Source organism: Diadema antillarum, unplaced genomic scaffold, assembly GCF_040938485.1.
Source record: "Diadema antillarum isolate AM-2024a unplaced genomic scaffold, OU_Dant_1.0 seq00000225_RagTag, whole genome shotgun sequence".
Classification (NCBI taxonomy): Eukaryota; Metazoa; Echinodermata; class Echinoidea; order Diadematoida; family Diadematidae; genus Diadema; species Diadema antillarum.
The window spans coordinates 649,521-674,059 of record NW_027271277.1 but is presented as its reverse complement, the minus strand read 5'-3'; the positions used below and the strand labels follow the sequence as shown (position 1 = coordinate 674,059).

General features: G+C 38.3%; 1 protein-coding gene across 1 annotated transcript in view; it reads left to right on the top strand.

Annotated features, from left to right (window-relative positions):
• Window positions 1-13,956: 13,956 nt before the first annotated feature.
• The window catches only part of LOC139729206 (melatonin receptor type 1A-like), a 43,335-nt gene continuing 32,752 nt past the window's right edge, over window positions 13,957-24,539 (top strand). Inside the window, exon 1 of the mRNA XM_071640134.1 lies at window positions 13,957-14,309. Within this exon, the coding sequence (XP_071496235.1) occupies window positions 13,957-14,309 (353 nt within the window). The remainder of the gene's footprint in view (window positions 14,310-24,539) is intronic.

Here is a 24,539-nt window from a genome sequence, read left to right as displayed (position 1 = left end):
TTCAGTGAAAAGAATTAATACAAGAAGTGCGTTTAAATTATACCATTTTATAGGCATATTGTTCATTAATAATCTACAATAAAATATACTGCTACCAAACAAGTGGGACTGTTTCACGTCGATAAAACGAGCAAAAACATGCATCAATTTGCGCCATTTGCAACATCAAAATGCAAAAAGTTCTTACCGTGGGAGGGGGGACACCCCCCTCCCACACCCTCCCCTCCCCCCTCGCTCGCTCCGCTCGCTCGGGTTCAGTCGCGTTCATGATATTCAGTGAAAAGAATTAATATAGGAAGTGTATATTTATACCATTTTATAGGCATATTTATCACTTCCGATGGAGCTTTTGCCTTTTTAAGGTTGAAATTGAGATATCTCGTATACGCATATTTGATGGAATCAACATTTGGGAAATCACAAAAAAAAAAACCTGATGGGGGGGGGGGGGACTGAGGGAGGAAAGGGTCGATTAAAAGGGGAAGTTCCCCTTCTACATGAGGGAATCTTGAGTTTTCGGAATATAAGTGATAAGTCTTGTGCACTCAGAATTATTCATAATTTTTTTGTAAATCTAAAAAGTGTACTAAGCTAGGGAAAGAGGCACAGAGGGGGAGGGTTTGAGAGGGGGATACCCCCTCCCAAGCACGAGAGATTTTGCATATTTTGAATTGAAATTCAACGATCTGGTGCACACTTTGAGTGAAATATTCAAAAAAATATCTTGATGAAAGGTTGCAAAGGAGACCCGCTTCATGTGCATGCATACAGTATACACGCATTTTTTTATCCGCCTCCCAAATTCCCGGTCCAAATCTTGGTGGTGGGGGGGGGGGGGGGGGCGACCGCCCCCATCGCCCCCCCCCCCCCCCCTGGCTACGCCAGTGAGTGTATTGCGTGTCACTGAGATATTAAAAGAAAAAGCAGCCACTTGATAGTCTTCATGAAGACTATGTTATAAATATTCATGTATGAACCAGGTGCATATTGGAATGCACAGGTGTTTGTGTGTTTTTTTCAACCAAATCAACAAAAGACATTCATGCAGCATTTGCATGTTAATTACCACTGTCTGCTTGGCTGTGCTCAACTGCTCTTCGTGAACATAATTCGATGTTTTGTAAAGCCTGTGCTGCAAGAGGGCATTGCAGACTGGTGCTTAGTGTGGACTGGCTTATTTTCAAGATCTGTTTTTCATCTTTTTTTTTTCTCCTACAGACTTATCTAATTTACTCATCTCAGATTTGATGTAGGGAATAATTTCAGTACGAAATAATTATTTTTTTCCCTTTTTGATATGTGCTCAGTGTACTTCAGAGTGCTTTAAAGAATGTCAACTTTGAATCTTCTTGTATAGATCCTAATTACCCGCCATTAACATCATTGCTGCTGGTACAGGTGAATTCGATGTCGTCATCAAGCAGCTTGTCAATTCTATGGGTTACTTTACTTAGTGAATGGTGACAGAACATCGCATCGACTAGGCCTACTCTTACAGCATAGACAAAACAAACTCTAAAACTCTATACCATGTCATGATTAGAAATGTACTCCTATTTCATAATAGACTCAACTATTGTACTTTGAGATTTATGTAAGTTGATGAATAAGTGTGTAGTCACAATATTGTATTACAGAATGATGAATCATAATTCATTGCAACTTCTAACTTGAGTAGTTTGTACGTACAAAAAAAATAAAAGGTACAATGCTAGGTCACTTCGTGGTATCGAAGATATTTGAGTGACGTTACGAGACAGCGCCGCCTACGAGGCAGTGTGCAGAGGGTGATAGGGAGATTCTGGATAACGGACAATCGTCATTGTAGCATATACTCTGACATTATGCCCTTTGTAATCCTGACTGTTTGGTTTATCATGGGGCGTTGACTTTCCCCTTTTCGTGATTGAAGTAAATTTCGAATCGTATACATTTTTTGGATTAATTACAAACATGTTCTCAGTCGCTACGACACATTATGTAAAAGGCGAAAGATGTTTATACATACCCATATATATGTGTGTGTGTGTGTGTGTGTGTGTGTGTGTGTGTGTGTGTGTGTGTGTGTGTGTGTGTATAGTTAATAAGAAGAATGAGTCTCAAATACACCATCTGTAGATCCAACAAGAAGGTTTTTATTCACAAAATTTTCAACCCGCCTCGGGCCTTCGTCAGTGACGTGTATACTAGGACAATGATAAGTTTTTGCAAACATGAATCATAACAACATAACATCATAACAATGCAAAAACTTGCAGGTATACTCATACGTCACTGGAACCACCATTAATTTGTACAACATTTCTCAGTTGTTTTGCTGCAAAATTACTTTGCTGTATTTACGCCTCTGGATTTTTTTTTTTCCGGATCATTGATGTGTTGCTCAGAGCTCTATGGTATAAGCTCTGTATATTATTGTTATTATTTTTTTGGTGTGTTTTGTGGGTTTTTTTCTCCTTTTCTTTCTCACGAAATAATGATACAGCTGTAATAATGTTCCCTTTTTGTATATATATTATTACTGTATGTGTGCTTTATTTAAATACTGTATATTATTTTTGGATGGCCCCTGAGATTTTTGTAGGTGTGCGTGGTTGGACATGTGTGTATAGGTGTTTGAATGTGTGCACGCGCGCGTGTATTGTATAGTTATTTGAGTTTGCGTGAAGAATCTGAGGTACAAAGGTCACCAATATCATAATATGAGCTCCCTCGTGGAGACTTAGTGAGCTCCTTTGTGGAGACGTACATTATGAGCTCCCTCGTGGAGACGATATGAGCTCCCTTGTGGAGACGTTATGAGCTCCCTTGTGGAGACTTGGTATATTTAATATTCTTGTCCATATCTCTAAGATTTATAATGTTTTGGTATATGTTAGTGTTGATTGGGGTAAATTATTTGTATAGGACCCCATTTTCTTTTTCTCTTCTTTCTTCCTTTAAAATAACAACAACAACAAAAACTTATAATTTCCCTAGTATAGGCGTCCTAGGCGGGTTGAAAATTTTGTGAATAAAAACCTTCTTGTTGGATCTACAGATGGCGTATTTGAGACTCACTCTTCTTATAATAACATTCGAAGTCCAACACGTGGAAAATTCCAAGATATGATCATAATAAATTTATATACATCTAAATGACATATCAAACATGCAAGTGTGCCTGTATGTACTGATCTCTGTCCGTCTATTATATATACGGATATTATCTATTGTATATAGTATCCTTTTTAAGGCAAACTTTGCAGTTATCATCTAAGAATAAAAAAAAAAGTTATGTTAGCTTCCAAAACACCCAAACAAACAAACAAACGAACAAAACTCTTTGCACAAACATTAACATTGTCACTACATTTTGAAGAAAAGCTTGCCCAGACCCAATATGATTTTAATGATAACTTCTCTTCGTCAACCTAACTCACTGCTTGCGTGTTATCAAGTTGGCATTCTTATCCTTTAATAGTCATATTATGCATGGCAGAGATAAGAGATTCCCTCTCATCAGCCACTCCTGATAACTTCCTACTGTTGTTGTTGTTGTTGTTGTTGTTGTTGTTGTTGTTATTGTTGAGGGTTTTTTGCGCTTCTCAGTCACACATGACTATTTACACCATTCTGTACTGCTTGTTCTGGTTGTGGCCTGGGCTTTCGTTATTGGTTTATTTTTTGTTTTCGTTTCTTTAATTAGCTTTTGTGTACTGACTGGGCTGAGGCGGGTAAGGGTTGGCTTGTCGAGTCTGGTTCGTTCGTGTGTCACGTCGTCACTGTGCTGGTTGATGTCGTTTGATGGCGCTCTCTCGCCTAGTCTTTATTGTCGATGTCGGTGACAACGCGCTCCCGGGCAAGCGATTTGTGACGTCAACCTATCACTGACTTTGGTCTAGAAACGTACACACCGGGCACACCTCTAATCTGAATAAAACTATTATCTTAATTGTAACTCTACTCTAAATCATACAATTGAGCAAATAAGAAAGCATGCAAATAATACGAAATATATAAATATCGTACACCTCATATACGATAAACAATAATAATACACACCAATTACACCTTTTATCGTTATACATAATTATCATTCAATAAACAAATAAAACTGAAATATCAGTATAAAAACTATAGTATCCAATATTTACAAGTGTATTTAACAAAACAAAGAATATACTTTTGTTGATGATGATTCAATACATTACTTGTACTAAGATTACTTACTCCAGGATGATTTTGTAACTCGGACATTCTAAAAGAAAATATTGCACTGTTTCTAATGTACCGCACTGAGAGCATTTGCTATCAATATGTTTGCCTAATTCAAACAAAGTTTCATTCAGTAAACAACTTCCTACTCTTAATCTATGAAGTGTATTCTCATCACGCCTACAGTACAGATTACTTTAACATGTAAGCTTTATGTTTGGTTGTATTTGAAATAAAAATCGACTTCAACTAGGTATTCTGACGTTTTTATATCACAATCGGTGGTGCGACAAAGTGGCACAGGCTGGCCTGTTACGGCACATTTTGGTAAATTGCACATTTTTGTCAATTACCAAAATGTGCAATTTACCAAAATGTGGCGTAACTATGTTACGGCACATTTTGGTAAAAAAAAAAAATAAATTGTTACCAAAATGTGCCGATAGTGCACCTATACCTGACGGGATCAACTGTTACCAAAATGTGCAGCGAAAAGTGGATTTGCCTGCACATTTTGGATATTCTGCACATTTTGGTAACTGAACTAAAAACCCACAGAATGCCATTAATTTGGCCGCATACGGGGACTGCGAAGTACTTGCGTGGGAGTTGCCTGCGAGGTGCTGCCGCTAAGGGCCTCCTACTGGCGTTCTGCGTGTACTTCTGCAGGCAATCCCCGCGACTCACCCGGAAAAAGTTTTTGTCATGCTCTAAATTTGACTGCGGGTACGTGAATCGGACTTGCGTGCACACCTCCGGGCAATTACGGGCGAGATACGCGCTAGGTACTGTCAGGTGCGGACCAGGTGCGGAGAGCTCCGGGTATGCTTCCCCGCAAGTCAACCCGCAAAACTTCCCCAGATACGGTATGACAAGGCCTTGAGCATGCTCAAAGTATGTTCCGAGTGAGTCGCGGGGGTACACGCAGAACATCAGTAGAGACCCTTACCGGCAGCACCTTGCAGGCAACTCCAACGCAGGTACTTCGCAGTACCCGTAAGTCGCTCGTAACAGGAAACGGATCGTTTTCAAAGTTCTCACGCAGGTCACACGAAATACACGCAAGTAGAAGGTAAGTAGCACGCGTCTGGCAGGAAAGACACAAGCGCGAAACTCGCAAACATTCTTGCCCGCCCGCAGAAACTGTTCCTGCGTACTGGAAAATCCTTACTCGCAACAAGCCCGCGTAGCTTGCCCGGAAAGGTGTGACACGTACTGGCCGTGTCACATCTTTCCGGGCAATCCTTGCGTGCGACTTTTTACTTTTTACTACCCGGAGGTCCCCGCAGATGACTTGCACATAACATTACCTAGCACGTATCTCAACCGTAGTCGCGCGGAGGTGCGCGCGCAAATCCTTTTCACCCGTAACCATGTTTAGGCCTTGTCACATCTTTCCGGGCAAGCTACGCGGGCTTGTTGCGTGTGAGGATTTTCCAGCATACCGCACAATTTCTGAGGGCGAACAAGGATTTGGGCGAGTTGTGCATGTGTCTTACTTGCTGGATGCCTTCTACTTATGTTCTTCTTGCGGGTATTCTGTGTGACCTGCGTGCCAGGCGCGTGGGGGCTGACAACTCAGAAATTCATCTGAAGGAATGGCAGAAGTCCAACAGAAATGACAGAATGTCATTATCTTGGCCGCGCTGGCCGCATACGGGGACTGCGAAGTACCTGCGTGGGAGTTGCCTGCTTGGTGCTGCTCAAAACTTGGCTGCGGGTAAATCGAACTTGCGTGCGCAGCTCCAGGCAACTACGGACGAGATAATTTTCATACTTGCTGGAAAAAAAAAAGAGAAAAACCCCTTACTCGCAACAAGCCCGCTGAGCTTGCCCGGAAAGGCCTTTAGGCTACCGAACTCATTCGGTGGGGACAAAAACCAATTGAACTTACAATTTGTTTTTGTGATGATTGTGGAGGAGCAGAAAGCTACCAAAATGTGCCGTCAATGTCCTGCACATTTCGTAAATTTACCAAAATGTGCAATTTACCAAAATGTGCCGTAAAATGGCAAAGGTAAAGGTAAAGGTGTTAGATCCGAAGGGCAATACAGCCAGACAACAATTGAGAACCTGCGCCCTCTCTGTGCAAACATGCCCCAGTCCATCTACCGCGAGTAGGCCCCATTAAACACAAGGGATCATATAGTTTTGGTTGAGACCTAATTTCAGGTTTCTAACATATTTTGGTGAGATAATGAGATATGAAAGAGCAGGTAATTCCATGAGGAATTCAACGTTTATTTGATGAAAATTGGTTTTGAAATGGCTTACCCACACTTTTTTACGATCGCTGTTTTACTTTGTTTTTGGATGTTTCAGTCATGCCAAACCCGATTTTCATCAAATAAACTTTGAATTCCTCTTAAAATGGCATGCTCTGTACTATTTCATAAGTATTTTCTTGGTATCTTGCAAAAAGTTAAAAGACCAATTCTCATCTCCACCAATACTGTACCATCCCTTAATGGTGTTTCAGCGTAACGTGCTGTGTTCTACGGCCTTACCGATCTGCAAGCACATTATCATCGGTTCTATGTCTATTCGCAAGCCCCACAGTTAAGTTGTTCATCTTATTATAATAGTTAGGCTTCTATACCACGTTATGACAAACTAATGTTCATTTCGTTCATTCATTCATTTCATTTATTTCATTCTCATTTTTCTTCCAACAAAACATAACACAAAGTAAATCAGGAATTCAATCATAAGCATAATGGACGAAAAATAAACGATAGTCGACAAACTAATAAAGATAAATCGTGTATAAAATACCGGAAAATACAAAGTTATGTTTAAAGGAGAAAAAAAAGAGAACTGAGAGGTCCACTACAAAGCGATGCTTGTAGAATGTGGACCATTTAAGAATTTCTTCAAAAATACTTACTGCAATTATAAGTAGGTCTACATAACACAAAGATAATTAAGACAAAATGGAACAAACATCAGCGACACAACATGACATGACTAAACTGAGGGGGATACGATTGAAAGGAATGGGACAAAAAATGTTCTCTATACGCGCTTTGTAATTATATATCCATTTCGCACACCGACACACACACAGCTCACAAAACATATTATTTCACATATCGTTTCCACTAGGCAAATTGAGACCACAGCGACATTCTTTGTACAGTCTGTGACTTATTGCATGGCCGGCGTAACGTTTTCAAAAGTGTGTGTGTGTGGGGGGGGGGGGGGGGGTGGGCACTTACGGGTTTCATCAACTAACAAGCAACACCACCACCACCACCACCAACAACAACAACAACAACAACAACAACAACAACAACAACAACAACAACAACAACAACAACAACTTGTGTTGCCATTTCCGGCTTTCTTCATCTGACAAGCAAAAAAAAAAAAAAAAAGTCCCAAGCCTCCCGCCCCCGCCCCCACCCCCTCCCGATTCCGCCGCCCCTGTATTGAAAACATAAGCACTCCATGTTCCAAAAAGTCGACAAGGAGGACAGGATCAAATATGCCTATTTAGTCTATAGATAAAGAGGTGAACGAATCTTTTTTTTTTTCCTGAATGATTTTCGTATCATCTGCATAATCTGATGATCTTTATGTCTAGACTTGAAGGGGTCAATATCAACAGCAAACTGCCAATTACACCCACACGCAGGGACAAAACACAAACAAGGGATTCTAGCCTACGAAAGTAAAATCTTTGTCTTTTTGTCAAGGGAACGGAACAAGATTCCACTGGTTCCCACCATTTCCAATAGTCATAAAAAGTAGATTAAGGTGCTGGCAATGCTAAATTGAACAAGCAATGTTGTCTGTCCATGCATTTGCGTTACCCCCAATTGCAATGTGATATAATCCATTACATTACGACTGCATGAATAATATAAAACACATTAGAATTACAAATATGTTCTGTAGATCCCTATCCTGTGCAATTTATATGTGCAGTGTAACTTGTGATGCATTTGAAAACCTAATTTCATGCTTCCAAGCGCTTGGCCAATTGCGTTCAAAAGTTAATATCTGGCTATCTGGATGTTATGCAGCATGTTTGAAACTTAGACTGAAGCGCTGCTCATCTGGACTTAATACGATGACTTTTTTTAACCCAAATGAATTGAATTGTTTATGACATCTTTCATATTTCCGTATCAAGGATACTAAAATACTTTTTAAAAAGTCTGAAATTCAATTTCTACTTGTTTTGACCCTTGAAAAGGAAAACAAACATATTATTAAGTGTCTGTTGTGTATACTGGTCTCAATGTTTTTGTTGTTGTTTTCGTGAAAACATCGAAAAAGATAAAGGGAAAAACGAAGGGAAATAAACTTCCGTGAAAGTAAAATTTCATCTCCATTATTGTATAAATTCTTAGAAATCTCATATATCATACAAGTCAGAAAATCTAACACAACATCTTTTTCAATCACGGGCAGACTTGCTTTTCACATGAGGACCATAACAGCCTGTTTTCGAAGAAAAGCGAGATTTCCTGAAAGCTCTGAAAAATTTCCCTCTGCGCAAATCTGCCTCAATGGGGAAAGCTTCGACAGAAAAAAAATCTCTTTGCTTTGATCGATACTCTTTTTTCGAGCAAAATGTGTATGTCAAAACAAATCTTTAAATCAATGCGTCGATGTCCAACGATGCAACTCAGATAAGGTCTTAGCCTTACTGGTAGATATTGTTCTGTTTTGAGGCTGAGTTTGTTTTTCTTTATATCATGTTTGCTGTTCTGTTTATTAGAAATAAACCACAGATACCGAAAGTTATTAGACTTGCCCTTTTACGTGTTTCATATTTTTCATTTTTTTTTTTGGGGGGGGGGGTCAAGATCTGCTTCTATCGTCTTTATTTGGTATCTGCGAACATGATTGTTATTCGTGCATGGTTCTGTTCTCAGGTCTATTTGTATGCTTGGTACAACTCATTATTTCATGTACTGATATGTATGAGACCGTGTTTACTGACTTAAAATACTTAATGCCACTCTTTTTGACCAACTCCCTGATAGAAGTTTGTAAATGTCATCTCCATTGTGTATTCCGTTCTCGAAGTAAAATATGACCGCTTTTGTGAAGACTCGAAGATAAGCGGTCGATTCTCTCCCTCTACAGAATGATATCGTTTTAAATAGATGGTGGTGTGTCACGGAAGACCTTTTTTGACGTCAAACTGGGCGTTTTCTATGTAAGATTTCTGAGAAATGAAGTTTGAATGAACTCCTAACTGCTAACTTTAAAATGAGAGAGTCTAGTATACCTGATTCAACATGTATTGATTTCATGGCTTCCTCTGAGCTCCTCGTGTTCATGAAGCATGCTCAAACTTATCTTAAAGGTCGAATTTCTGACATTTCAGATTGTAAAGTGGAGTATTCCTCGCTCTACAATTACAGTGCTCATTTCGACAACTTTTCGCTGATGGTCTGTGATGATCCATAACATTTTATAAGATAAAATGTACGCTTTTATGAGTGAGAAGTCTTTCTATCTGATGCACTCTTTCCATCAGTATGTAACTGAAGAGACAACTAAGAAAAAACAGAATGCAAACTCATAGTCTCTAATGTATAGCATATTGACTCTTGAGTTCTAACCGTTGTTGAATGGTTTTCTTGTAAATAGAATATTTAAAGGACAAGTCCACCTTCATTAACATGTGAAGTGAGAGACTACGATTAGAACACATTGGTGTACGTTTGAGTATTATCGGACAATCTGTTCAAAAATTATTAATTTTTGAAGTTTTAGCTCCGGGATCGCTGGATGTAAAGACTACTACAGGTTGTGATATCATGTGTGTAGAACGATATAAAGAAAATATAAAGAAGAATCAACATGTTTTCACTTTTCTCCAATAATAAAAGAGCACATGACTTGCCTCTTTCAGAAGGCAGGTGGAGTAATATTACCCTCAACATATGTCAGTTACGTGCTGAGGGAATGCGTACTTTTTTATGAAATGCAATTTAGTGCAATTATTTTTTTATATTTTCCGTATATTGTTCTACGCATGTGACATCATCAACTATAGTAGTCTTCTCACCCAACAGTGACTGCACAGAAACTTTGAAAATTCATAACTTGTGAACGGATTGTCCAATTTTCCTCAAACTTTCACTGATGTGTTCTGCTGATATTGTTGCATAATTTCAATCCACATGTATGTGAAGGTAAACTTGTCCTTTAAACAAGTTTTGTCTGGTTGACACCTGCTGTGGTGTTGTGGTAAAGTTCTGGTTTGAACCCAGAAAATCAGGGGGGATGCATGAATGGTGTTCTTGACACGAACATCTTCTCGTCTGTATTACCATAATCATCACACAACTTGTAGCTTTCCGTACAATTTTCAGTACACCTTCCAGTACAAACATTTGGATGCCATTCATTTTCCTTCTCGACCTATTCAGAGTGCAGTGAAATTCATTTTTAGAATAAAGCACAGAATGATATTATGTATAGTTGATGTGTGTCCTGAAGAGGATCACTATAATATTATGAGTACATGAGATCATTCGGAACTTAACTGTATCCACCTGTAGCCCAATACCTGAACGAATAGAAATAGAAATTGCGAAATTTGTGTGATTATAATTGCCTGGTGATTGCCTGTATTTGTGTAAAAAGGACTGAATTGTTAAAGTCGGTCGCGAGGATGGGTGCGTTTGTGTGTGTGTGTGTGTGTGTGTGTGTGTGTGTGTGTGTGTGTGTGTGTGTGTGTGTGTGTGTACGTGTTTTGAGTGCATTGTGTGTATCTATGCGGGGACAGGTAGATATGATTGTGGACTAGGAGAGCCTTTGTCTTTTTGTTTTACATAATAGATTCCGCAAAGTTACCTGTTCACTTTGTTCATATTACTTGATTAAGATAGATATAAGTATTACAATCATGTAAGCTATTTCGACTATCCTCTTCATTGTTATGACTTGATTTGTACTTCCAAAAACTTGCATAGGCCCTATATGTTTTGTTAATTTGTTAATCCATTATGAATGATTATGAAAATTAAATTTGTACCACATACAATCAAAAGTGAAGATTACTGATGAAAGTGCCTTTATGCAGGGTGTGTGTGTGTGTGTGAGAGAGAGAGAGAGAGAGAGAGAGAGTGTGTGTGTGTGTGTGTGTGTTTGCAAGAGAGAGACTATTTCGCATTCTAGAATTTGCTGGGTGTATCATTGAAGTAAGCTGACCACAAATCCAACGCGGATGATGGAAAATAAGAATAACGACAAATCCTTGGTAAATTTTGTCTAAATCCATCATGTTTGCCTCCGCGTCGTCGAGCCTTGATTATACTTAGTTATCCAACGAGCTCCTGATGGGCCAGAAATCCAACTGCTCCATCCCTAGAATGTGAAATTGATGATTTTTCTCTTTCCTCGAACTATGTCGCTAATTGGGAGAGCGGAAACTTGCGGTCACACGTAAATCGTGTCCCGATACCATCGACCCTTTATTAGTGCACGGATCAAGTAATGGTGTTTGCTCGCCAAAGCGAAGAGCGCATATTGGGCGGAAGAAAAAACAACAAACCCCGACGCTAATTGCGCGGCGTTAATTACTAGCTGTGCTCTCTCATTAAAAGAAAATTCCTACTATATACACCTTCCAAAAAAAGGTAACTTCTTCATATCAAAGTTTGCACAGCGTTACGTAGCAGATATACCCTTTCACAATGCACGCATTTCAACCTCCGGACCTTGCCCTCAGTTTTATTTTTGTGTTAGAAATGTTTGCGTGATTATAGGCCTAGACATTCCACACGGAGGATTTGAAATGACAACATAACAAAGAGTAAGAAGCAACAACCTTCGAAAGACAGCTTGTTGAGAGGAAATCATAGCCTGACATGGATCATTGTCAATTTAATTCAATCAAAGTCATTTCATCTTTGCCTTATTCTACTTCCGGCACAGCATGAAATGAAATTACTTTTGGTGGGTATACCGATAAGACCGAGATTCCATACTTAGATTAACACTTAGAGGAAGCAGACTCATATTCTCGTTAAAGACACCACGCTTATGTATCAAAGATGTCATTATTATATTATGACATGTTCAAGTTCAAGTTCATTTTTTTTTTCATTTCCATCAAACAGAGAAGTTATATACAATGTATAAGCAGAACATATTTGTAATAATTGCAAAAACGTGAATTAACAAAATGCACGTGAAAATGTCTAACAAAATCAAGAAAAACTTTATATATATATATATATATATATATATATATATATATATAGTACAAATTGAATAAGGATGGGAATGGGAATGGAGATGGAGGGTCCCACTAAAAAGCAAGGCTTGATGGTGGGACCCTCAGAAAATACATAAAACATGCATATCATGAAATCTCTGTACTTTAAGTCAGCGCTTCTGTCTATGATTGATCGGGAAAAAAAGTGAATAAAACTTTCAAATATTCTTAAAACTATCAAGAACAAAATCTTCCTCAAGGAATTACAACACTGGGAAAAAAAAATGAGAGTTAACACATCAGAAACACCATGGACAAAACAAAACAAAACAAAATGAAGAATATAGATTACCAAACCAGCTGATCGAGGAGTTCATTAGGGGATATATCAAAAACCTTCAAATATGGACAGATAACAAAAAGAATCAGCATGTAATACATGTAGTAAGAACAATATCAGGTATGAGTTTTCCTCAATTTATCTGCCCTCTGTACAAATGAGATTTTTACGATCGCAACGGTTGATATACATGTTTAATAACCATGTCGGAAAAAACAAGCAACCAATTATCCTACAATGATGACAAATTAACGTTAATGATGATATTTTCGATAATGATTATCATAACAGAGTAATATTAGTAGTGATGACGATGATATCTATCGTAATCGAGTGCAAATTATCAACGATTACGAGAATATTTCAAGGAAGAAAAATTAACACTGATTCGTTAGCCCTGACGGGCATTCAAATAGACCAATATCGATCGATCCTTCGCCATTCACCCCCCCCCCCATTTTCTCTTCTTCAATCCCTCTCCCTCCCCTTATCTCGCCAATTCTCCCCTCCCCCTCCTTTATTCTATTCTTGATTCTTCGTTTGTGTTGCTCCATCTTGCAACAAGTCGCGTGCGTGAGCCAGCAGTGCGGAAATTAGTGTTCGCGTGACGGCGGCGTGCGCGGAGGCAGTACGCGAATGTATAATAGATAAGCCGACTGAATGGTTGCGTCAAAAAGTTATTGGCGCAATTTTCACCGCTGACAGGAGCGTATCATCTTGTCCCGTCACATCTCAGGAGAGGAACCTCGTAAGAGGTCTGCTGTCAGCTCATTCTGTCTTTGTACCTTTCTTTGTTTCTTTGCTGATTTTTGTCCCCACTGGCCACTCTAGACATTCAAATAAAGTGAACATCGACACTTGACATAATTATTTTCATTACATACACCTCGTTATCTTCAAAAGATCACTCCCTGTGGTATCCGACCCTCATCCATTTCCATGCCTCCGACCATCGGGATCGAGAAACCTGGACAACGGAGCTCCACTTAGCGACTCCTTATTGTGTCTGCTCTTAGTCACCACAGGTAAAATATTGTATTTTACCACTTCTTGACTTTCTTTCTTCGTCAGTCCACGCAAGGTGACGTTGTAAATCGGGACTGCGATTGATGTCCATGCCCCCACGGGGTTGTGAAGTACTATTTCTAAGCGCAGTACCTGCTGTTCACCTTCTAGCTTTCCACAGCTAGAAATAGGGGGAAGAATTCGACTGTCATTACTTTCCGTAATAATGGAGGTCAGTAACGCGACAGACTTTCCCGACGCTACGGTGATCGTCCTTTTCAACGACGCCGCGGAGTCGGCCGACAAGGTTGAGGGATCGAACTACAGCATGCCGCTGCTCGTTGCCTACGTCACGCTGGCCCTCTTTGGATGTATCGGGAACATACTCGTCATCGGCGCCGTGTTCGTCCACCACAAACTCCGCGTGCTCAGCAACGCCTTCGTGGTCAACCTCGCGTTAGCCGACCTGAGCGTGGCGGCTGTCATTAATGGTTTCGGCATCCTGGGCTTAATCAGAGTGGACTTTTTCCTGGACAAACCTGCGTTATGTGAAGTAATCGGTACCGTTTGCGTAACAAGGTAAGAGGGAGGACACAGTAATGATAATGATCACGATATAAGGTGCATTTCTATAGCGCGGTTGCCATATCATTATTACAAAATTATGCTCTTACTACACTGCAATAGGAGACTCTTGTCTGCTTGATTTCCCGCTTAAATCATTATATGTATATATATATATATATATATATATATATAAATTATATATGTATATACATATATATATAAAACAATGACAAATTCAAAACAAAATCAACTTAACCAAAATTAATGTCCACATTGTTACATACAAACACGTCTTCAGGTTTTTTGTTCGTCTTTTGTTTCATTGTATGTCCTGATTTTTTTATCATGTAATGTTGAAATTTGTTATTGAAAGCCGAATAGATTTTCAGCGAATCAGAATAATGTTAGAATATAGAGAATTGGATTAAAGAATCTGTGCTGACAAGTTATCAATTACACGCGAATTACTCAAGCGTTTTGACCAGGTCCACGAGACCGACAACCACGAGTTCGCCATTGAAAAAAAAAAAGTCCAGCAGTAATACAGCCCACGAGTCATACGACCCATGAGTTCGACACCAGGCAGATAAGGCCCATTGAGTTGGACATTCGGGGTAAAAACAGTCCACGGGTTCGACATCATACAACACGTTCTCGTGGGCCTTGTTTGCGTCGTGTCGAACTCGTGACGAGCACCCGCTTTGGCCAGTTTCCTATCATTTCACAGGTCTTTCTGAAAGTACAAGTCCGTGAAGAAAAAAATCAAAATCGGAGGCAGGAGGACTTGACTTTGGATGACTTTTGCCAGCAGATGGACAGAGGAATGGATATGAAGAATAGATAAACATTGTCGAGTCAATCCTGAAAAAGTATAAGAAACTTTGTAGAAGTGATCTCGGTGAATCCTACTAACAGCTGTATAAGCTTTCTGAGATGTTGGTGTAATCGTACTCATACTGGTACGAAGCATCTGGCTAGATAACTGCACGTACCTTGGTGGATTTCTTTTCAATCACAATGAAAGTGCAACTAGATCCTCCATGCTGAGCTCTCCGTAATCTCAGTAAAGAAAAAGTCTGCTCAATATACCAGTAAACTCTAATAAAGCCAGAGTTATATCAAACATATATTAAAACAAGGTTAAATAAAAAGGAGAAGTATAATATCCCACGTTTTTACCAAAAGGTAATGATATCACAGCAGGATCCGTGGAAATGAGAAAAGGCGCGCGATCATGTCATATCCAACCTCAAAAGACTGTGGTTGCTTGCGCACAACCATTCCAAAGTGTCTTTGCTCTTGCATAATTTTTTATTCACCAAGATCTCTGCATTCTATATTCTTTTACGCTTTTCATATGTAGTCAATATTAACCTTAAAGGGTTGGTATAGTATAGGTTGAAGTGGGAATTCAGTCTTTAACTTTTTGCAAGACACTTACAGAAACCACTTTATGAAATGAGAAAGAGCATACAATTCTCAGAGGAATTCAAAGTGCATTTGATGAAAATCAGTTTTGAAATGGCAGAGAAATGAAATAAAGTAAAACAAAGCAATCCTAATCAAACATGTCAAAGGTGGGTCCCATTATTCAATTAGGATCGCTTTGTTAAGAGTATCTCAGCCATTTGAAAACCAATTTTCATCAAATGAACTTTAAATTCCTCTTAATATCATATGCTCTTTAATTTTTCATAAGAGCTTTATCATTATCTAAAAACAAAAAATATTGTCGAAAATGTTGGAAACTTTTAACCCATCTCAACCAAAACTGTACCATCCCTTTTAAGTTCTGGGGGTCAACGTACCTGAATATTGAGCAATGCGTTTATGATATTATATCTAGTCATATATAGTGGTTATAGTATATAGAGCATTGGCAATCTGTTATTTGAAAAATGTGATTGAGACTGATAAAAAATATATATCTTTTCTTTCATATTCCATAACATTCACTTAGTTTGAACTGGTGTCATTTGAACATTATTTGTTCTGTTTGCTGCACACGTCTCTCCTCATCAAAAGAAGCTGAATTTCTCTTTAATCCTACATCCTGTTGATACACACGGTGGTAGATCCCATTGGATTCCGTACCTTTCCCTTTTAAAAACAGGGACGTAAATGTTTGTATCATTAAACATCATGTTCACCAAATTCAAAGAGGTTGACAATTGAAATACCGGGAAGAAAATTCTTAGAAACGAAAATCGCCGTAAACAGAAGAAAGATGTTCAATATCTAAAGTAAATTCAGAAGACACCTTATCAATCGAATATAAAAGCACAGAGTAATGTTACCAAAACATTATCTTTGCTTTATCAAAGGGTAATTCCGGGCCACTTAAGAGTTAGTGACGAGAATTTGATCACAATCGGATTTAAGATAAGGAAGTGCTTAAATTTCAAAGATGCGCTCTTTGCAAAACAATTTTCGAATGGCTGATAATTATGAATATGCAAATGAGCGCTGATGATGTCATCATCTCACAACTTTCCATTGATCATGTACAAAAGAAAGTAAGAATAAGCGTGCAACATACTGTTATTCCTCGCTGAATAGCTTTAGAATAATGATCATTCATATCTATTAAGATTTAAGATTACAGCATAATTGCGTTTGAGTAGAAAAGGTTTGTAACAAGTAAATGGTTCAAAAAGGAAATTTATCTAAGAGGTTCTGTATAAACTAAATGGCACCATGGTGAGGCGATAACATCACCATTCTTTGCATTTGCACATTCAAGAACTGTGATATGAAAATTAACAAAATTTCACGATTTCATAACTTCCCTAATTTTGTTCAGATTTTGATAAAATTTTTCTGTGGTTCTGGTAAACTGTCACTATCTCTTTCTAGTCTTCAATTGTTCTTATACGTGTAAATATATATATATATATATATATATATATATATATATATATAGATATATATATATATACATATATATATATATATTACTTTTTTGGGGAAGGGGTTAAGCTCTCCCAAATATGTTAATGAGAAAAATGCCGAGTGACACTGAATCCTATTGGAAAAGCCATCAGTCAAAGATCACTTTAGAGAACAGTATCACCAAACATGCCAAACCCTTGTCAATTTGTAATCATGTTTAGGATTTGATATGAATCAACTCCAAGCAGAAAGGAGCTCAGGGCAAAGAGAGATCCCCCCCCCCCCCCCCCCCCCCCAAGGAGGCAGGAGAAGAGAAAATAAATCTATTCAGCACTAGAATTAATATTGAGCAAGTACATGTCTTCAGGCAATCTGAAAAGATTCAACAGCTAAAATGGGTGAGGAAGTTCATTCTCAAGCAGTAGTTTTGCATTCATAAAAGTCCCATCATCTCATGCAGTATCTAATCTTTTGTATTTAAAGGAAATTAGTGTTCAAGGATTGGAAAGAGCTTGCGTGATGATATTTCTCAGATCACCAAAAAAAAAATGTATCAGTACTATTTGGAGCAGAAATTAAGGTACACAACATCAGAAATAAGAAACCTGAGATTGTATATGATACAATCTATGGATACAATGGGTAAAAAACAACAACAAAGGAACCTCAATACTGGAGTAATATGAATTCATTTCATAGCAGGTGTGACAATGTCAGCCACTGTGTTTCATAACGTATTTTATTAGGCATCCAGTCTGACAGCTAACAGTGGGGAATATTACCGACCTCCAAACCCGGAGAGAAATGTGGAAATATACATCGTAATATAAAAGCTCAGGAGGGGCTCACAGTCAAATATTGCAAAATGAAACAACCCAGATTCTTCAGCTGACGGTATACACACATGTTTGTCAGGTATAGATGTCTTGGCTTAAATTCGCACGGAGAACAGCACTGTCAGGACGGCAGAATATATTAGTTCAGAAGACGCTAAGGCGGTATTCTTTGAGCATATCAGAAACTTTTCATAGCTTCCGTTACATGGAAATGATGTGACGTAATGGTTGCAAGTAAAAAAAAAAAAAAAAAGCTGAAGCTGACGTGTTCTTTTCTATGCCTGTAACTTTAAGTGTCGAGCATGAATATGAACGTAAAACAATTAAGTTATTAGTTGATGGTACCAGCAGAGTTATTCGGATAGCGATGTGGAAAAAAATATAATAGTTAGGTTGTGAAGCAGCTAAAGTGATTCAAAATTATAAGGAACTTCACACCTGCTCATCTATCATTTGATGTTCATCGATACTTTAACTACACCTATGCAGTAATAAACCTTAAATCATCGTATAGTTTTTAAGCTGTGTGATTTTTTTTTTAATGTTAACTCTTCAATTGTGCTTATTTGTCGCCGGAACTACATCGTTGTTGTTTTTACTCCTTTTGCTCTTGGTCGAATTACCCCCGAGAAGGAAAAGCGTGTGTGCGCGCCTGTATGTGTGTATGCATGTACACGAATAATATGCCGCCTTAGAAGAGCTCATAGATTGAAATACAGTCCTTTATTTGGTCTGTGACAGGATAAGTGGTAAATCCATCATTAACTCCATGACGGAGCATTCGAGAAGCGAAATCCAAAAGCCATGTCCGCCATTTTGTTTTCGTGGCACAAGGCGTCATTTTGGGACATAATGGATCGGACGCCGGAACGCGATTCTCAAACGATCAGTATACGCGTACCCCGGGCAGGTTGAAGCTTGCTGATTGATTGTATGTGTGAAACTACACACCAGGTCCAAGTTAACCGTAATAGAGAAATTAAATTAAACAAAAAGTAACGGGAAAAAACAGTGGACCTCCTCGCTGAAATAGATATGAAAAAAATCCAACGATACTTAACGAACCTTTCATTTAGCAGGTTTTCACAAACAGGGGTATTGATAAAGATCACAAGTGTGAACCACACCGAGTAATGATAGAATGACGTCCTCTTCTCACTAACATATATTTCCTAAAAGTCTTTACTCAAATCCTTATTATTCTTCACTGAGGAAAAATTGAAGAGAGAAGAATATATCTTTTTTCATATGGTCTCCTTTATCGAGGGTATAACCTCTTTCTATTGATTGTTTTCCGAGAATTGATGGTAAAAAGTTGTGAAGTTATGACTGAATTTAGCTCAGTCTTTTTATTACATTTAATCGTGTCTGATATCACAAGATAATTCGTAGAATATTGAAATTTGATAAAAATGCTTCATTTTGCCTGACCTCAAATGAATTGCTTTCCTGTTGGTTTTGTGGTTCCATCTTATTTCAATCAATGAGGAATGTTTAGCCTCCCTTCAAGACATCGCTATTCATACCTTGAACAAATCACAAATTAAGGGAAGTTTTGGTAACGCAGCGATAGGATGTTTTGCTCGTTTCCGCTCTTTCTAACAGTACATTTACTTTACCATCTCCATTTCTTTCATAGACCCAATGTAATGGGAGATGCTGTCATCTTACCAGTGTAACCATGACAACCGCTTAAACTCCTGCTAGAGAAAAAACAAAACCACTCACAAGCATATTGCAGCATATTTAATTAAGCTCACATCATTTCTGTCACACCCATTTCCCTTTGTCGTTAGGATACTTTTTCCAAGACAGAGGTTATTATACTTGAACTCTGACACATCAACACTGAGCACTGTCTGTGTTTCTCCTGTTACCTACTTGTCGTTCCTCATTGAATTGCACCTTGGCAACCAATGCATGCAGTATGTCTGTTGATGTAAGACTTACATGTCACCTCTACCATGTCTACGCTTGCCGGTACGTCTGTATTGATTGTGACTAGGAAAAAAAAAACGGCAACAGAGTCGACCATTTGAGAGCTTGGCAAAATTGGCATGATCAAACATAGATTTTTGAAATACAATGCACGATGTTTGCGGACAAACTCTGGGATTTACCCAGTTGTCATTGAATTTAGGTGGAAGTACACGCAATTAAGTTGAGACGACTTGAGAAGTTATATTTGATATATTCCATCGGTGGAGGATATATTTGATATATTCCACTGGCGGATCTGTCCGTCGCATTGCGAATTATGCACACGTCTGAAACGTACAACTTCGCAAAAAAAAAAATGAATGCAGCATGGTTGAATACAAAATATTGCATAAAAAAACTGAAATAATGTTACGACTTTTTGTACTTTGTGATTGGAATAAATTCCGACAAGTTTTCGTGAGGAGAACTGAACAAACGAAAAATGAAAGCACACCAATTATGCGAATATATAAATATGAATATATGAATTATATAAACAATATTTTTACGTTTTCTTAACATTCATGAAGTGCTTTGACCAATATTTTCTACCTAATGTAGATGTAATCAGGTAGTTGAAGAGAAATCACATGCATAAGAAACATGAAACCACCATCGTAGGATTTATTTAGTGAGGATACTAACAGAGTAGACGACGAGAAAAACAGACGAATTCTTCTATGTACTAGTAGTTTATTACGGATCTCTAGTACACCATTATGAACATTGGTATCTACATTGTCTTCGACAAAAGAAGATCGTGCAAATCTTATTTCCTGCCTTGTAAACTTGCTGTAATAATCTAGAATATCTGCATGAAGTAAATCCATCACTATAAGGGTAAATCTCAAAATAATGTGTATGGCAACACCAGACATCTCGAAGTATTTAAAAAGCCCTGTTTTTTCCCCCTTTCCGAAAACATCCCTTCAGCTATGCCGTGAAAACGCAGACTTGATTTTATTCCAGCAGTTAATCATCCAAGTCATGCATGATTCTACGGTACAGATGGGACAGCATTCGCATATGATATTGTAAGTCATATGCGAATGCTTGTGCTCATAACTGATTCATAATCTAATTTTGCTGAGTGATAGTTGATTGCCACGTTTTTGCGTAAATTAATGTTTCCAAATATTTTTAAATTTTCTGATCCTCTGTTTGTGTGTGAATGAGTGGTGCTAGTGTATATTGTGTGGTGGCCTGGACACGAGCGCATGTGCTGGGCATGCATGTGTAGGTGATGCATGATAGATATTTAATGTGGAGATATTTTGTTTCCTGTTGTTGTTTTTTTTTAATCCTTTGCCTATGAGCTCCCATACGGAGACAAATATTTTGAGCTCACTCGTAAAGACACTTTATAAGCATAAGTTTAAATAGTAACCATTTTGGATTTAATCATAATATCGCTTGATTTGATGTCAGTATTGCATGGGCCAAATCATTATTCAATAGGGCTCCTTTATTGTTTTTTTCTTCCATGACAACAACAGCAGCAGCATGGCAACAACAACAACAACAAATGTAAATTTTGGAACATTTGTAATCTTCTTCCAAGGAATTTGAATATTTCTTCACTTCTATACAAGACAGTCATGTTTGAGGAGAAGTCAGGTCGGTGAAGATCATCATTTTCATTACTATTTAGGCATTTTAAGACTATACCATATTCTTCACATAAAACCCTGCTGGCTCCTTCACCTTGGTTGAATCTTTTTTACATTACTGAAGTCACCCTTTAACCAATCATCATCATCAGCACTCAGCCCCTTCCCAGCACAGTTGAGATGTTAATCGGTAGTGACAGGAAGCTTAGAAAGTAAAGTCCATTCATAAAGACAAAACCAACAACAGACAGTAGGTCACGGTTGCGAAACGACGATCGCATACTCGATTACATAACACTTTTCTTATCGAATGCGATTTATGCGAGATAAATGGCGCTGGAGCTCGATGAAGATGTGTGAATACAGATGGAGCTAATTAATTGCTTAATTCGATAATGGCATCCGAGGAAGGCGAAGGGGAGATAGGGAAGGCATCCCAGGCACGAGGAGCTTGTTGATGCCGTCGTTGTCAGGGGAGATGGAGGCGGATGCAGGCAAACTCTGGTATACGCTTCGGGAGGATGGTGAAGAGCTAAACCAAACAATCTCGAAATTAATGGTATGAAGCGACGAGCATAAGATGACGCCTGTCTCTTCCGGATTCGGGAGGAAAAGAAGAGACAAGATTACTCTATAATATGAAGGCGCATGGTCTCAATTCTCACATAGTGATGAAAGTAAAATTGGAATAATTGAAAAAAAAAATCAAGGTCTTTCCTGAATTCCTTCTCCTATCCCACCCCCATACCCTTCAAATTTCAACACGATTTTATTCATGTTTTCTAATTGGATTACGTGCTACTGTGGTGATAGCTTGGTATTTTTTTCCGGGGGTGGGAAGGGGGTCTCTCTCCCTCTCTCTCTCTCTCTCCCTCTCTCTCTCTCTCTCTCTCTCTCTCTCTAACCATTTCTCCCTTTGGTAAGGACTTTGATTTCACACATCTTTAATGTTGTGCAATACAAATTCATGGCACATGAATGAGTAAATGTATGTGTTTATCTGTTCTACTAGTGGGATGATGCTGATATTTTTACCGAACGTCTTTGTCATCTTGGGAGGAATGATATAATTGAGACAATGAAGACAGAAGATGTCGCACAATACCGGCTGGTGGTAGACGCTTTCGACCTCAGGGGGGCATTTCATGAAGCATTTTGTCAGATATTTCGTCTGACAAAATGTTAAAAGCTACTGAAATCCTTGCATCTGATTGGCTGAGAGCAAATTTGTCCGACAAGTTGTCGGACAAAATGCTTCATGAAATGCCCCCCAGGGGGGCATTTCATGAAGCATTTTGGTCAGATATTTTTCTGACTGTTACAAGCTACGGAAATCCTTGCATCTGATTGGCTGAGAGCAAATTTGTCCGACAACTTTGTCGGACAAAATGCTTCATGAAATACCCCCCAGGTCTTCGTCAGCTTTATTGTCTGCTAGGCAGACGTGTGTTTTTCTTCACTGCAAAAACATCAGTGTTAGATTTAACACCACGGGTGTTACATCTAACACCGATCAAGTGTCAATAGAAGACCACACCCACAGGTGTAGAAAGTATGTTGTGATGGTGTTGAAAAGTGTTCACCTGGCACTTCATGGTGTTGATTTGACACTGCAGCTGGTGATATTTTTGACACTGCGCTGGTGTTAATTCAACAGTAACACCGCATGGTGTTGATTTGATATTGCTGGTATTAATGTCAATGGTATAACACCCTCCCGGCTTCAATAAGTGACCGCACCAACTGGTGTTACTGTGTTGCAAATGTGTTCACACCTTTTTTTTCAAAAATCTAGTACTTTATCGGAATATTCTTGATCGTCTTGTTGAAGTTCAAAATCAACCAGAAAAACAGTAACTATATAAGAAACTATTCAAAAAACGATTTTATATTTTGAAGTGACACCCAGATTTGTTGATCTAACACCACAAATGAGCGCCGGAAATTTGACACCAGCTCGGTGTTTCATGTTTAACACCGCACTTTTTGCAGTGTTGGGTTGTCTTGTGGCAGTCTGTCATAATATATATATATATATATATATATATATATATATATATATATATATATATTCTAAAGCCCTATGAAAAGGTCAGAAGTAATATATAATTATATGTACATATAATCATATGTATATATGTTATATGATGTCAATGAAGGAGAAAAATCAGATAAATTAGACCGATTGACTTCAGACAAATTTATACATTACTCACATCTTTCAGGAGACTTCCAGTGTTACAAGCTATTCAAACTATAGGAGCATCCGTACGCACTAAAAACGTCAATTAAACAACGACGTTAAAGGAGATTGCTAGTAACTGATCAGTGGGAATCAGTGGGAATGCTGGAGGATGATTGTTCCAATTCTTGTGGGATTCATTTAAGAGTACACTATATATCTATTCTTGTGTGAGAATTATTTGCTTCAGAATGGTCTCATATTCAAGTAATGTGCAGTTTAATGTTTCAAGGTAAGCGTCCCTGGTCAGTGATGGGACATTAATCTGCACATTACTTGAATATGAGACCGTTCTGAAGCAAATAATTTTCACACAACAGTAGATATATAATGTACTCTTCAATAAATCCCACAAGGATTGGAACACTCATCCCTCAGCATTCCCATTGATTCCCACTGATCGGTTACTAGCTATCCCCTTTAAAGGTACTGTTTGCCATTAATTGGGAGCAGTGATTTAATTTTTTTTTGGAGATATCACATTTTGATGCATGTGTAGGTCAGTTGTATCACAAAACATCCTACCATGATAATATAAAGATTTCGCAATAAAGCCTGAAATATAAGGAGATATCACTAAATTTCTCATTTAATCATAACTGTGGACAGTTTGGTCTAGAAACATTTTTATCATAACTATTGTTCACATTTTGTGTATTAACAATACTTAACATCGATTAAA